At 35.7% G+C, this 13266-nt stretch overlaps 1 protein-coding gene across 3 annotated transcripts in view; it reads left to right on the top strand.

Annotated features, from left to right (window-relative positions):
- PPP2R2A (protein phosphatase 2 regulatory subunit Balpha) overlaps positions 1 to 13266 on the top strand; it is an 83982-nt gene that overhangs the window by 47130 nt on the left and 23586 nt on the right. For 2 of the 3 annotated variants that reach the window (XM_030816996.1, XM_030816995.1), the window contains exon 3: positions 3181 to 3278. In XM_030816996.1, coding sequence (XP_030672856.1) covers positions 3181 to 3278 — 98 coding nt within the window. Of the gene's footprint in view, positions 1 to 3180; positions 3279 to 4193; positions 4265 to 13266 lie in introns of all 3 variants that reach the window. The other variant, XM_030816997.1, reaches the window with a different exon arrangement.

Genomic DNA, 13266 nt, shown 5'->3' on the forward strand with positions numbered 1-13266 from the left:
GGTGTAAATCTTTGGTTCTTGTCCTTTCCTGATGTCCAGCCACTTGCTCTTTGGGCCAGTTGTTTCTAGGATTCCTCACCCTACACAAGGGCCCCTCTTAAAATTCTTCACCCTTGCTACAAAACTAGTTCACTGCTAAACACATACCACATCACTGTACGCTAAAAATGTCATCATAAAATAATTGTTCCTGCCATAAGAAGTGATACATTATTGGAGCAAATGTCTTGTTTCTGTTGCATCTTGCAATCAAGTCTTTTTCTTCTCTCCACACACCCTTTACCTTCCTCTTCCGTTCGCATGTTCAGTGATTATATTATAACTGGTTGTGTGAGTCCCCTGTCTTCAGTTTGGAATATTGTACCTAGAATTATTACTTGATTCTTGTTCTGTCTTCTCATAATAAAATAGATAAGGGCTGGGTGTTGTGTTTTGTGGTTCATGCCTGTAATCCCAGCACTTTGGGAGGTCAACGCAGGAGGATTGCTTGATGCCAAGAGTTCGAAACCAGCCTGGGCAACCCTGTCTATAAAAAAATAAAAATAAAAAAAGTAGACTGGCATGGTGGTCCCCACCTATAGTCCCAGCTACTTGGGGAGCTGATATGGGAAGGTTGCTTGAACCCGGGAGGTCAAGGCTGCAGTGAGGTATGATTGAACCACTGCATTCCAGCTGGGGCAACAAAGCGAAACCCCATCTCAAAAAATAATAAATTGGCGTGGAATGTACCTTCCCACCCCACCCCTCAGTCTCAAATCTCAGTTGTTTTACTGTAACTGTCCTTACTGACTTAATCATCTCTAGGTTTTATGTGTTCAGTTCACTTAAGGAATATTAAGGTTTCTTCCTTATTAGAAATTGAGCCCAGCTGGGTATGGTAGCTTTTGCAAACTTCCAGCAGTTTGGAAGGCTGAGGTGGGAGGATCACTGGAGGCCACAAGCTCGAGACTACGCTGAGCAACATAGCGAGACCCCGTCTCTACAAAAAATTTTTTAAAAATTAGCCAGGTATGGTGGTGCATGCCTGTAGTACCAACTATTCAAGAGACTGAGGTGGGAGGATTGCTTGAGCCCAGAAGTTCGACATGATTGCACCACTGCACTCCAGCCTGGTCAAAAGGCCTTTTTTTTTTTTTTTTTTAAAGACTCTTAAGAAAAAAAAAAAAGTCCATCCTGCACCAAACCTACCTGTCTAACTTTACTGCTTAGCAGAGAGCATAGTCAGGCTAGTCACGCCATGGTCCTTGACATCTCCCTTACTAAGTGACAGTTGTAACAGCTCATCAGCCTGACAAGGAGTTGTAATTAATTTAGGTGGATGCAACAACTTGGACCTGGGAAAGAGATAAAATAAGTAATGGGCAACTCGGGCCATTATTCCACTGAGTTGAACAGGAGAATGAGTCTGGTATTGGTTTCAGATGTGAGCATTTCACCAAGCTGAGAGCATATTCTAGAGATCAAAGATAGGTATTTTGGTACAGCAAGACTTTATATTCAAATTAACTAGTTCATTTGATGGTTAGGCTAAAAAAAAAAAACAGCAAATTATCAATGCTGTAGGGAAAATTATCTGAGCTGGACTTACGAGAAAGAATTTGTGTCTTCAGAGTGTCTGTGTGAGGGATTTGAATTTAAAGATAATCTTGACTCTGTATGTTTGTATTATTATTTGATTTTAGAGCCTAACCCTCAAATTTGATTCAATATTTTTTGTCTGCTACTGTTTGCTCCTACTTATCTCCCCAGTTGTACTCTAATGTGCTTTAAGTGCAGGGACTTTGTATATTTTTAATCCTTTATTCGCTGTAGAAGTCAGTAGTATAGTACAGAACTCCTAATCAAATCACTCCTAATCAAATGACTTCTCAGTACTTACTGGTGTTTGGCTTTATGTACTAGTCTAGGATATTCAGTTTTATGCCTTTTGTGTTACTTAGGTAAGCAGTTACTTAGGTAACCACTGTGGTGTAGCCACGGGTTTTTTAACCTGGCGTTGAGGTGTTGTCCAAACAGTCAGAGATAATATGCACATTTTTATGAGCACTTAAATATGTGCAATTTCGTGGGAGAGCATTTGTAACTTTTTGGTAGATTCTGAAAGTTCAAAAAGATTAAATGCCTTGGACCTAGACAATGGAGGAAGCAAAGAAAGCTTTTCAAAATCTGGGCTTTAAAAAATTGCTAAAAGAAAATTATGAAATGCAGTGCTGGGTAGGTTATTGGTAAAATACATGTCAGTAAATTTAAAATTTTAAAGTATATATAATCGTCAGATTCTTAAATTGTTAACAGTGAGCCACTGTAGACCAGAGGATGGCTGTTTTATAAAGCTGACTTATTTTAAATGCATATGATAGGGGCTTTTCTAATTCAGCTTAATGCTTTATAGTGAAGAACTTCTTAATGACACAGTGGTGAATTGTACCATGTTATTGCTCTATCTTATGCCCATTTCTGTAATTTAGACTCTTTTTCCTTAGGAAAAGGGCTCTAGTGTGAAAAACCAAGAAAAAAAACTTGACAGTTTTCTTTGATCGGGACTGTGAAGTCAGCACTGAGCTGGTAGAATCCATGTGACGTGACTGATTCTAGTAGTCCTGCAGTGTAGGGGAGCTGGAGGAGCCGTGCACATTGAAGTCACATAGCACGAAGCATTTCTGCTATAAAAAAGCGGGATCTATTTGCAAACATTTGTTTGAAGCCATGATCTTGAATTTATGACTTAAAATTCCATCTAAAAGTGTTTTTACATTTAAAATTCCCTCTCCTTGTTAGTAATATGTGCCTTTATTATAGATGATTATTTGCATTTGCATAAACAAGCTTATCAAATGTATATAAGAAAATTGGCAAGATAATGTTTAAGGGTGCTATCAGAATGATTCACAAATTGTTGGTTTCTTTGCATTCACAAATTTAGTGAAATGTTAATAAACTATTATTTGTTGTATTCTCTGTTAAAATAGTTTCATACTGGTTTATTCTGAGAATTTTTATTAGTGGATCAAAATATTTATGAAAGAACTTCAGATTCATATGATTTCCGATGGGTGGTTGATGTACTTCAAAGATATACTTCATAGACTTGGAATGTTTGGGAAGACATGCTAAGTTCTGAAACTAGTGAGTCGGGAAAGAAAAACTAATACCTTTTTTTGTTTTGTCTCAATTATACAGCAGATATAATTTCTACAGTAGAATTTAATCATTCTGGAGAATTACTAGCAACAGGAGATAAAGGTGGTAGAGTCGTCATCTTTCAACAGGAGCAGGAGGTAAGTGTTTAAAGTTTATTGTCTAAATTTCAGTTTGATCTTAGGACTAGAGTTTGTTGCACTGGAGAATCTCATCAGAGGATGTTGGAATTTTAAAAGAAGTCTGTGTTTATTGAATACAATGTCCAATATATAGACAGTTCTGGTTCTCTTAGCTTTGTATGTGTGCATGTGTGTACATAAGTGTATGTTGTTTTGGTTTAAAAACATAACACTAATTGTAAAAATACTTGATTAGAGAAGGGGGTGGAAAGTGATGGAATAATCCAAGATTTTAACAGTTTTGAAGCCTTGGCCCTTCATTATAATTTTTCCTTTGAAACTCCGTAAAGCAAAGTTGCTTTGACTTCTTCTCACTGCTTGGTTTACTTTGTACAATTGAGGGGTGAGAGGCTAGTTTAAAGAAAAAGCAGCTCAATTATTTTGATGTCAGTTCATACTAATACTGTTACAGTGATTTAAATGTAAAGCTTTAAATGACAGTTGCATGTACATGCATGTAAAGTAACTTAAAAGTGCAGTGCTAGCTTTTTGAAGAAAGAGAAAATTGCAGAATCGGTAATTAAAGTGGGCTTTTGTTTTGTTTTTCTTACAACTTAGGCACACTTCTAAATTTAATTGACCAGATTTCTCACTAAAAATTTTTTGCTAAACAAAATTTGTCACACTTGGTTTTTTCTTATTCATTCTCTCCTTCCATTTGTAGATCAGAGTTTAACCATTAAAATCAGTTGTTTTGAAACATTCTGCCCCTATTTATAATATATTTAAAAAGTTTAAAGTAATGTGGATAAATTGCAGGGTTTTACAAATACATGTCTACATCATAACACAGAGTTAGGTTTTAAAGGATTGTGAAATTCCTTAAATAAGCAAAGAATCTAGTAATAATACTACTACTTTGCACTTCTATAGCGCCTTTGACCTGAGGATCTCAAAGTGCTTTACAAACACTAATGAATTAATCCTCACAACACCCCAGTGAGGTAGGTAATTTAATTTTAAAAGAAATGATTAATAGTGTCTGATTAGAAGATGCACAAACACTAAATATGTCTTTTATTATTATTATTATTTTTTTGTTTGGAAGAAAATATGAAAATAAGGCTCAAGCTTTGCTTGACAAAGAATGGTCTCGTGGGAAGTGGGGGGGCTAAATCAGTTTTCTGTTTTTAAGTAGCCAAAAACTTGACCATAAGAATCTTGACATACTTAGAGTTGACATGGAACCTTACATTATAATTTCATTATAATTTCCCTTTATTTACTAACGGAAAGTCAAGATATAAATAGATTACTTTATTACTTAGTGGCAGAACTAACAAGCAGAACCTGAACTTTTGACGTGTCATTTTTCAGTGTTCTTTGCTGTTTTTCATGCTAGATAACCAAAATGTGAAAGTTTTTATCTAGAGTTTAGAGCAGACCTTCCCATAGGTGTTCTCTGCCCTTGAATGTATTTTTTACTGAAAGTTATTGATTCTCTACACTTTACTTTTATTTTAAAGAAAAGTGTTTGAGAAAAACTCGTAAAAATTGATTTTGCCCTAGGCGTAACATTCTGAGGGTTTCAGAAAGTCCTCATTTTTAATGACGGCATTGTGTCATTGTCAATTCTAAAATACAAGTTTGTCAATTAAAAGCTAATTTGGAAGTATTTTGCCTGAGAATGAAGTCATTTTCATCTCCTGTGGTCGTTTGTTGTCCAAGTCAAAATCAAGTGTGGAAAAAATGGCTGAAAATTTTTTTAATTGGGGGAAATGTTTGTTTTAATATGGGTTTAGTAATGTAGTGAGAATATTAGTATTTAGTATTTTCCTAAAGGCTGTTAGTAATACATTGATTTGTAATTAAATTCCAAATTTAATAGTTAACTGAAATTACTCATTTACTTGTATTAGAAAATAAGACAAAATTATTTTAAAGGTAATCATTCCCCGTGATTCTTTTCTGAAATCCCACTGAAGATTCTAAAGTGCTAGTACTTTAACTGCATTTTCTTGTAAGAAGAAATGAGCAAAATAACTTTTTGAGAAGGGCCATTGATAGGAAAAATAGGACCTCCTTTTCGTGTGTCTCATTCTTCTTAACTATATTTAAGAATTCAAGACGGAGAGTTTTGTAGAAACTCAGTAACATGTCTTTTGAGAATTACTTAGTGGTGTAAATATCAGCATGTTTTTAAGTGATAGATTAAATAAAGATGATGATGGTGATTGACTCTTCACTCCTGAAACTTGATCTTGACTATTAATTTGGTGTGTTTTGCCTATTTAATTTTCTGCATTTTAAAGCCCTGTCTTACATTAGAGTTTCTAATACAGTGTTGTCTTCAGAATCTGTGTCATTGGTCATAAATATGTATACTTGACACTTACAGGCACCTTTGTTTCAATACCTAATGTAATTGGATGAGATTTTATGAATTCACATCTAGAGGCACCTTTGTTTCAATACCTAATGTAATTGAATGAGATTTTATGAATTCACATGTATATATCTGTAAGATAGTGTTACAGTTTGAAAAGTGAAAGAAATAGTCCTTTCCTAATTTGTAGATAAAATCCAAATTATTTAACAAGGTTATATTCTTCATTTAGTAGCAAAAATCAGATTAGGATTTGGGTCTCCGATTTTCAATCCAACTATTATATGTTCATTCCAGAGTACACTGGTGCCTAATGTTTCTTAGACTCTCATAATGGTGCTAGCCTTGTTTGCAGAATACACTGGCATTTGATCTATTGTGGCTTTATTCTCTTACCTAGTGGCAGGGTTCCTTCTTAAACTTGACTTTACTGGAGACCAAAATATCTCCACCCACTCACTTTTATTGTCTTTACTTGGAAGAAGAAAAGATCACATAACAGCAACAGAGAACTTGGCACATCAGACTTTGACATCTGTAACCCCTCATGTCTGCCTCATTTATTTTACCCTTCAGAAGTAGCTAGTCTCCTTCCTGTGATCCAGGCGGGTATCTGTGTCCTCTTGCTGCCTGTCCATTTATTCCCCGACCATAACATAAAGAAACTGAGTAGTCATTCAGAGGCTCTTCATTTGGTTTGAGTATGTTTCAGACTGATAATTGTTCAATATTTTTAGCTGTCATTTAATAGCATTGTTAAAACTAATATATTTGTATAGGTATTCTGCTACATGGAATCTCTGTTGTAGAATCAGGGCACCTAAAGAAATTGAGGCACACAAGTAAAGTGATTTCCCTGATGTAATCACAGCCATTATGTGATCAGAGTCCAAAATTCTGATATCAAATCCAGTGTTCTTTATAGCATGACCTGATATAAGTGACCCATGTTATTTTTACAGCTTCTAATAGCTTTTGACAGCAAAGTAAATGATAGGGTATATTCTTTTTGTTAATGAAAATATTAATACAGGGTTTTGAGGGGAAGAGTCCAAACAGCTATTAAAGTGGATAATGATATTCTCTAGGTTTTAGGGATTTTTGTTGTTTCCATGGGTGCTCAAATCAGGTGATTAGCAGTTGTCAAAGTAGCTGGTTTCCTGCTGACTTGGGTTGCTCAGACCTTCAGTTTCTCTGAGACTTTGTGATGTACCCTGTAAGGTAGTGTGAGTGTGTGGGTGCTGGATTAAAGGGACAGCTAAGGCGGAAGGTGAGGAGGGAGGTTGTACCTCTTTTCACTTCTTTTTATAATCTTTCTAGGTTGGTATGGGGCCTTCGATTTTTGTTTTCTAGGGCTGCTGGTAACTTTCCTGGATTTCATACCCTCTGGCTTTTTTTATTCTTAATGTAGTATTCCCAAAATTTCTTAACAGGATACAGAAGAAACCTTAAAAAGCATGCTTTTCACAAAAGATGGATAGTATTGTTAATATGATAGTATTCTCTTTCTAAATTATGTATGGCTCAAAATGTTTGCATGTATTTAAAATGCAGATTTCTGGGTTGGGGGCCGCAGCTCATGCCTGTAATCCCAAAACTTTGGGAGGCTGAGGTGGGTGGATCACTTGAGGGCAGGCTGGCCAACATAGTGAAACCCTGTATCTAATAAAAATACAAAAATTAGCTGATCCTGGTGGCACATACCTGTAATCCCAGCTATGTGACTGAAGTATGAGGATCACTTGAACCTAGGAGGCAGAGGTTGCAGTGAGCTGATAATGGTGCCTTTGCACTCCAGCCTGGGAAACAGAGTGAGACTGTCTCAAAAACTAATAAAAATAAATAAATAAATAAATAAAATGCAGCTTTCTATCCTGCTCCTCAAGATTACTAAATCAGAATATGTATGTTTATGGTGCATTCATAGAATGTAAGAGCTAAAATTTATAGGGCTTTCTAGGGATTCTTAACTTTTTTGTTGTTGTCCCATGGATTCCTTTGATAGCCTGGTAAATCGTATAGACTTCTTTTTTTTGAGACAGCGTCTCGCTGTGTCTCCCAGGCTGGAGAGGCTGGAGTGCAGTGGCGCGATCTCAGCTCACTGCAGCCTCCGCCACCAGGGTTAAAGCAGTTCTCCTGCCTCAGCCTCCTGAGTAGCTGGGACTAGAGGTGCACACCACCACACCTGGCTAATTTTTGCATTTTTAGTAGAGATGGATTTCCACCATATTGGCCAGGATGGTCTCGATATCCTGACCTCATGATCCACCCGCCTCGTGATCCACCCACCTCGGCCTCCCAAAGTGCTTAGCGTGAGCCACCGCGCCTGGCCAGAATGTTTTAATTGCATAAAATATTTAAGATTATAAAGGTTGAAATAATTTACCAAAATACTCATAATTGAGTAATGTATGTTTTAAGTGGATAACAGCTGGATTATGATATTAAAATGTCATTTCTGTGTGACAGAGTCACAAGAATTGCTAATACTATATACAGTTTGTTACCTGTGCCCATAATCAAAAGAAATGCTGAAATTTAGCTGGAGGTTAGTGAAAATAAATGTGTACATTTTCCCCCTGCCCATGCAGGCTTACAAAATCCCTGGGTTCTGTCATTGGACTCTTGTGTCCATGAGCCCTCAATTTTTAACCCCTGGTAGTGTAGTCTCCTTTTGCCAGCTGGGGGCCCAGGTACCAGATTACCCATCCAAAGTCATACAGTTAATAAGGAAGTGATCCCTTACTGCAGAAGCCACACACTCTGATTTCTACTTCATGGCTTTGCCCACTCTGACCTGGATATAGTAGCAGCAGTTTATGTGCTAGGACCTCTGCCAAGATTCCTAAATCTTACTTAATCGTCACAGCAAAATAACAAGATGTATGTATGTTTACTATATCTTGATGTATTACAAATTTATAAATAAAATGAGATTTGGAGAGGATAAGTAATATTTCCAAGATCACTCTGCTAGGTAAGTGGGTAAAAGCTAATTCTGTATAAATTTGGATGAGTATTCACAGTGCTGGCTATTGATATTAAAATGAAAAAAAACTTTAATCCTGTTTGGTGTAATGAGCCTAATTGTTAGAAATCACACAGGAAAATCAGTCTTATTACTTTATACCTAGTGAGTAAAGGACGTGATCCTTAGACTTTTTAATATGAGCTATTGAGTGATCTGTTTTCTGTCATAGGTGTTAGAGGGGAAAATGGACTGAGAGTTGAACAGCCTTGGTTCTAGTCCTGGTAGTCATTCATGCATTTGCCCAGCCATCTCTTCTTCTTCAGCCTTTTAGTGTCCAGATTTCTGTCCAGACTGCCATCAGATTCTTGTCAGCTACCTGTTAATCTTTTGGGGCTCCTTAGGGTATTACATTTTCCAAAAGCAAAATATCATGTATTTTAAATATTTAAAATATGAGCTCAATGGGTGCCTAATTTTACCCGTTGAGCAGAAATTTGAGTTAACCGTATTTCTTATACAGGTTGAGTATCCCTTATCTGAAATGCTTGGAACCAGAAGTGTTTCAAATTTCAGATGTTTTCGGATTTTGGAATATGCGCATGTGTACATAATAAGATATATTGGGGATGGGACCCAAGTCCTAAACACAAAATTCATTTGTTTCATATACACCTTATACACATGACCTGAAGGTAATTATACCACATTTTAAATAATTTGTGCATGAAACACAGTTTTGACTGTGACCCATCACATGAGGCCAGGTGTGAAATTTTCCACTTGTGTCATGTTGACAGTAAAAAGTTTCGAATTGTGGAGCATTTTGGGTTTCAGATTTTCAGATTAGGTATGCTCAACCTATCCCCAAGAAATTCTCCACCAAAAACAACTCCAAATCTATGAAATTAATAATGCCCAGTAATTTTGGAATTAATTATTAAATTAATTAATAAACTTGGAATTTATTTACCTTCTTCCTGTGCTCTCCCTGGCCTCACACATATAAAACATTTCATTGTATTCTTATTATTAATAATTTTTCCCTCTTATAAATTCATTATGCTTGATGTAGATAATTTAGTAAATATGGATAAGTGGCAAAGAATGCATGTATAACCCCACCAAACAAAAATAAGAACTTTTGGTATATACCAAAGGCCTGTCTTTCTAAATATCTGATTATAAATTTAGGGTTGTATGATTTTTTTTTCCTCACATACTGTATAGTGAATACCTTTTCATGTCGTTCAATTTTCTGTATCACCATCTCTGTAATGACATGACATGACGTAATTATGTTTATTTGATCTAGTCTCTATTGTTAGATTCTTAGATTGTTTATTTCTGCCTCTTTTTTCAGGGTCGGGAGGTGAGAGACTGCCCCTTGGCAGTTACTGTGTTTTTCCCTCTTTCTAAAGAAATAAAAGTAGCAACTTGGTGATTGAAAATACATTATTTCATTGGATTTTGGTTTTACTTTACCCCTTAATACTCCCAATAATTAAAGCATCTTGTTCTATGCCCTCTTTTTCTAGTGGTGTATTTATTGAATTTGGATGGGCCACATATTGTGAGAGACAGCATCAGCACTTTTTCTCATGAGGCATTATGTTTTTCAGCTTTGTTGATTGGCTGCCTTTAAATTTTATTTTACTTTTTGTTTTTCTGCCCACAGATTATTTAAACATTCTTTTGTTCCCTTTTAAATTTATTATTTAGTTAGACTTTATTACCCTAAATTATGTGATGAAGTGATTTTTTTCTCTTCCACCTTCCCCACCCATTCTCAGACTGCCAGTTGGGTTATTATTATTATTATTATTTATTTTAGTTTTACAGAATCTCGCTCTGTCACCCTGGCTGGAGGGCAGTGGCATGATCTCAGCTCACTGCAACCTCCACCACCCGGGTTCAAGTGATCCTTATGCCTCAGCCTCCCGAGTAGCTGGGATTACAGACGTGCACCACCATGCCTGGTTAATTTTTGTTTTTTTTAGTAGAGGCAGAGTTTTGCCATGCTGACCCGGCTGGTCTCAAACTTCTGGCCTCAAGTTATCTGCCCACTTAGGCCTCCTAAAGTGCTGGGATTATAGGCATGAGCCACCACACCCAGCTGGTTATTACATTATTTATTGAAATTTTTTCACATGGATTTAAAATGCACATTAGATCAGTCATCTGCAGAGTTGTGTCTAGACTTCACTGTATTTTAGCTTTTCAAAGTCTTATTCAAGGATGATGAACTCTACTAGTCTACTTTATTCATTCCTTCTTACAGTTGAGTTGTGTAGATAGGTTTTGAAATGTATTGAAATTGGGTTCTTTCTCAAATATCCCTCTATACCCCTTCAAAGTAAATACTTGATCAGAATAGATGTTGTTGCGGATTTCTTAGCGTCTAGTTATTAAGAAGGATTTGACTTGTGCCTTTACAAAGGGGAATTTTCTAGCGAACTTCATCTGTAGTCAATTTATCGGGGGTATGGAGGACTTTCTTATTAGAATGTTACCAGTGGAAAGGACATTGAAGACTATCTTGTCCGATCTTATTTGTTATTTCTCCAATTTGAGGCACAGAGAAGAGTCTGAAATCAGGCGCCTCAAATGCCAGGGCATCATGCATTTACCTGCATCATGTTGTTTCTGAATGATAGAATTTGCACTTGATCCTTATCTGGAAGAGAAAACTAATATTTGAACTTTACTCGCTTTTGCATTAAATTCCCAAAATTATCCTGTCCTGAGAGAATAAATTGTATTTAACACATGAAGAAAACGTGATCCAGGGGATTGTTATATTTTATGAACTTCAAAGGGAAAGAGACACAAGTAGTAAAATGAATCTTTTTTTTTTTTTTTAATCTAACGCCAGGTAGGGTTCATCTGAATCTTCTCTCAGAGAGAAACCAACTCCTTAAGGGTCCAAGTTAGATTGAAATTCCATTTTGAGAGAAACAAGGTTGGAGAGCCTTGAGATCTGCCTCCATTCCTTGGTTGCTGATAGAACTGGGGAAGAGTGCTAGCATCTGAGCAAGGCACAGTTTTCGTGTGGGGTATTTGCGTGTGTCCATGGGCATGTGCATGGAGGGTTTTTTTTTTTTTCCATTCAGTAATATGTAAAATGTAGAATAAATAAGCATTCCTCCTATGTAACTTTATCACTTAATCTGTAGCATAGTTTAAAACAGATATTCTAGCTAGTTTGATAATCGAGTGAAAGCACTTTAACAACTCTAGGTTTTAAAGCATTATATTAATTGTATTTTATGCATTTCCTTTAAATTTTATTTGACTATCTTATAGACAAATAATAATGCTACTTGATTTGACTTTCTAATTGTTTCAACCAGGTATCCTTCATTCAGATATCTCTCCCACTATATTGTTTTTTTGATAGGATATTGTGACTGATATGCTTCCAAATTGCACTTAGTATATAGTACATAATAGGCACTCAGTGAATGAGTATTAACTTACTGAATATAATTTAATAAGGCCTTGCAAAATCTTGAAGTGCTCCATGACTATCATTATCATTAGTTTAGAGAAAGTTTTGCGATTTCTCGTGTTTATTTCATTGAATGACTTTTATTTTGCTTTATTCTAGTAAGTTCCCCATATTTTCTGAGTGTGTTGACAGTAGTTATCAGATACCATTTAATTTTGTTTTGTACCGTTTCTGCCACTGTCCCTGAGTGGCCATTTCACAAGACACTGACTCTTTTAAAATACTTTTATACTGCTATAAAATATAAAACAAATGACTGCTTACACTACACAGAAGATGAACATTAATAAACAGTAAGTTTTAGTAGGGTTCTATTTGGAGGCTTAAAAATAATTCATTTATTTTCTGTTATATGAGATCAAAGTAAAATACATTTAATATTTTCTTAAATTTTAAAATTTTTTTCACGGAGCAAAGTAAATATTTCCTACATTTTTGCAGAGTTTCATTTAAGGAAGGAGAAAGTTAGTACAGGTTCAGCATTCCTAACCCAAAATCCAAAGTATTCCAAAATTGGAGACTTTTTGAGTGCTGATGTGATACCACAAGTGGAAAATTCCCCTGGCCTCATGTGATGGGTCACAGTCAAAACTTTGTTTCATGCACAAAACTAATTAAAATGCTGTATAAAATTACTTTCAGGCTATATGTATAAGGTGTATACAAAACAACTGAATTTCATATTTAGACTTGGGTCCCCTCCCTAAGATATTATCATGTATATGTAAATATTCCAAAATATGGAAAAAAATGTGAAATCTGAAACACTTCTGGTCCCAAGCATCTCGGATAAGGGATCCTCAGCCTGTAAAAGCACAGTGGAGTTACTTATATTTAGAAGTAGCTGTTGCAAAATGTTAAGTGAAATTCTTTCAGAAGTTTGCCTTTAACTCTTGACTATTCTTATATGTTTATTGTAGAAAATATGAAAAATGTGTATCATTTCCACAAAGAATAAAATCAAAATCATCGCATAACAGGAATGAAGAATGAAGACCTGTCTGTGTGTGTGTGTGTGTGTGTGTGTGTGTGTGTGTGTGTGTGTGTGGTTTTCTCAGGGATTTTTGTTTTGTTTTGCAGAATGAGACTCATGTTTTACATATCACTTTGTAATGTTTAGTTTTATGTACTGTCAGTGTTT

The sequence above is a fragment of the Nomascus leucogenys genome, chromosome 8 (genome assembly GCF_006542625.1).
Source record: "Nomascus leucogenys isolate Asia chromosome 8, Asia_NLE_v1, whole genome shotgun sequence".
Taxonomy (NCBI): Eukaryota; Metazoa; Chordata; class Mammalia; order Primates; family Hylobatidae; genus Nomascus; species Nomascus leucogenys.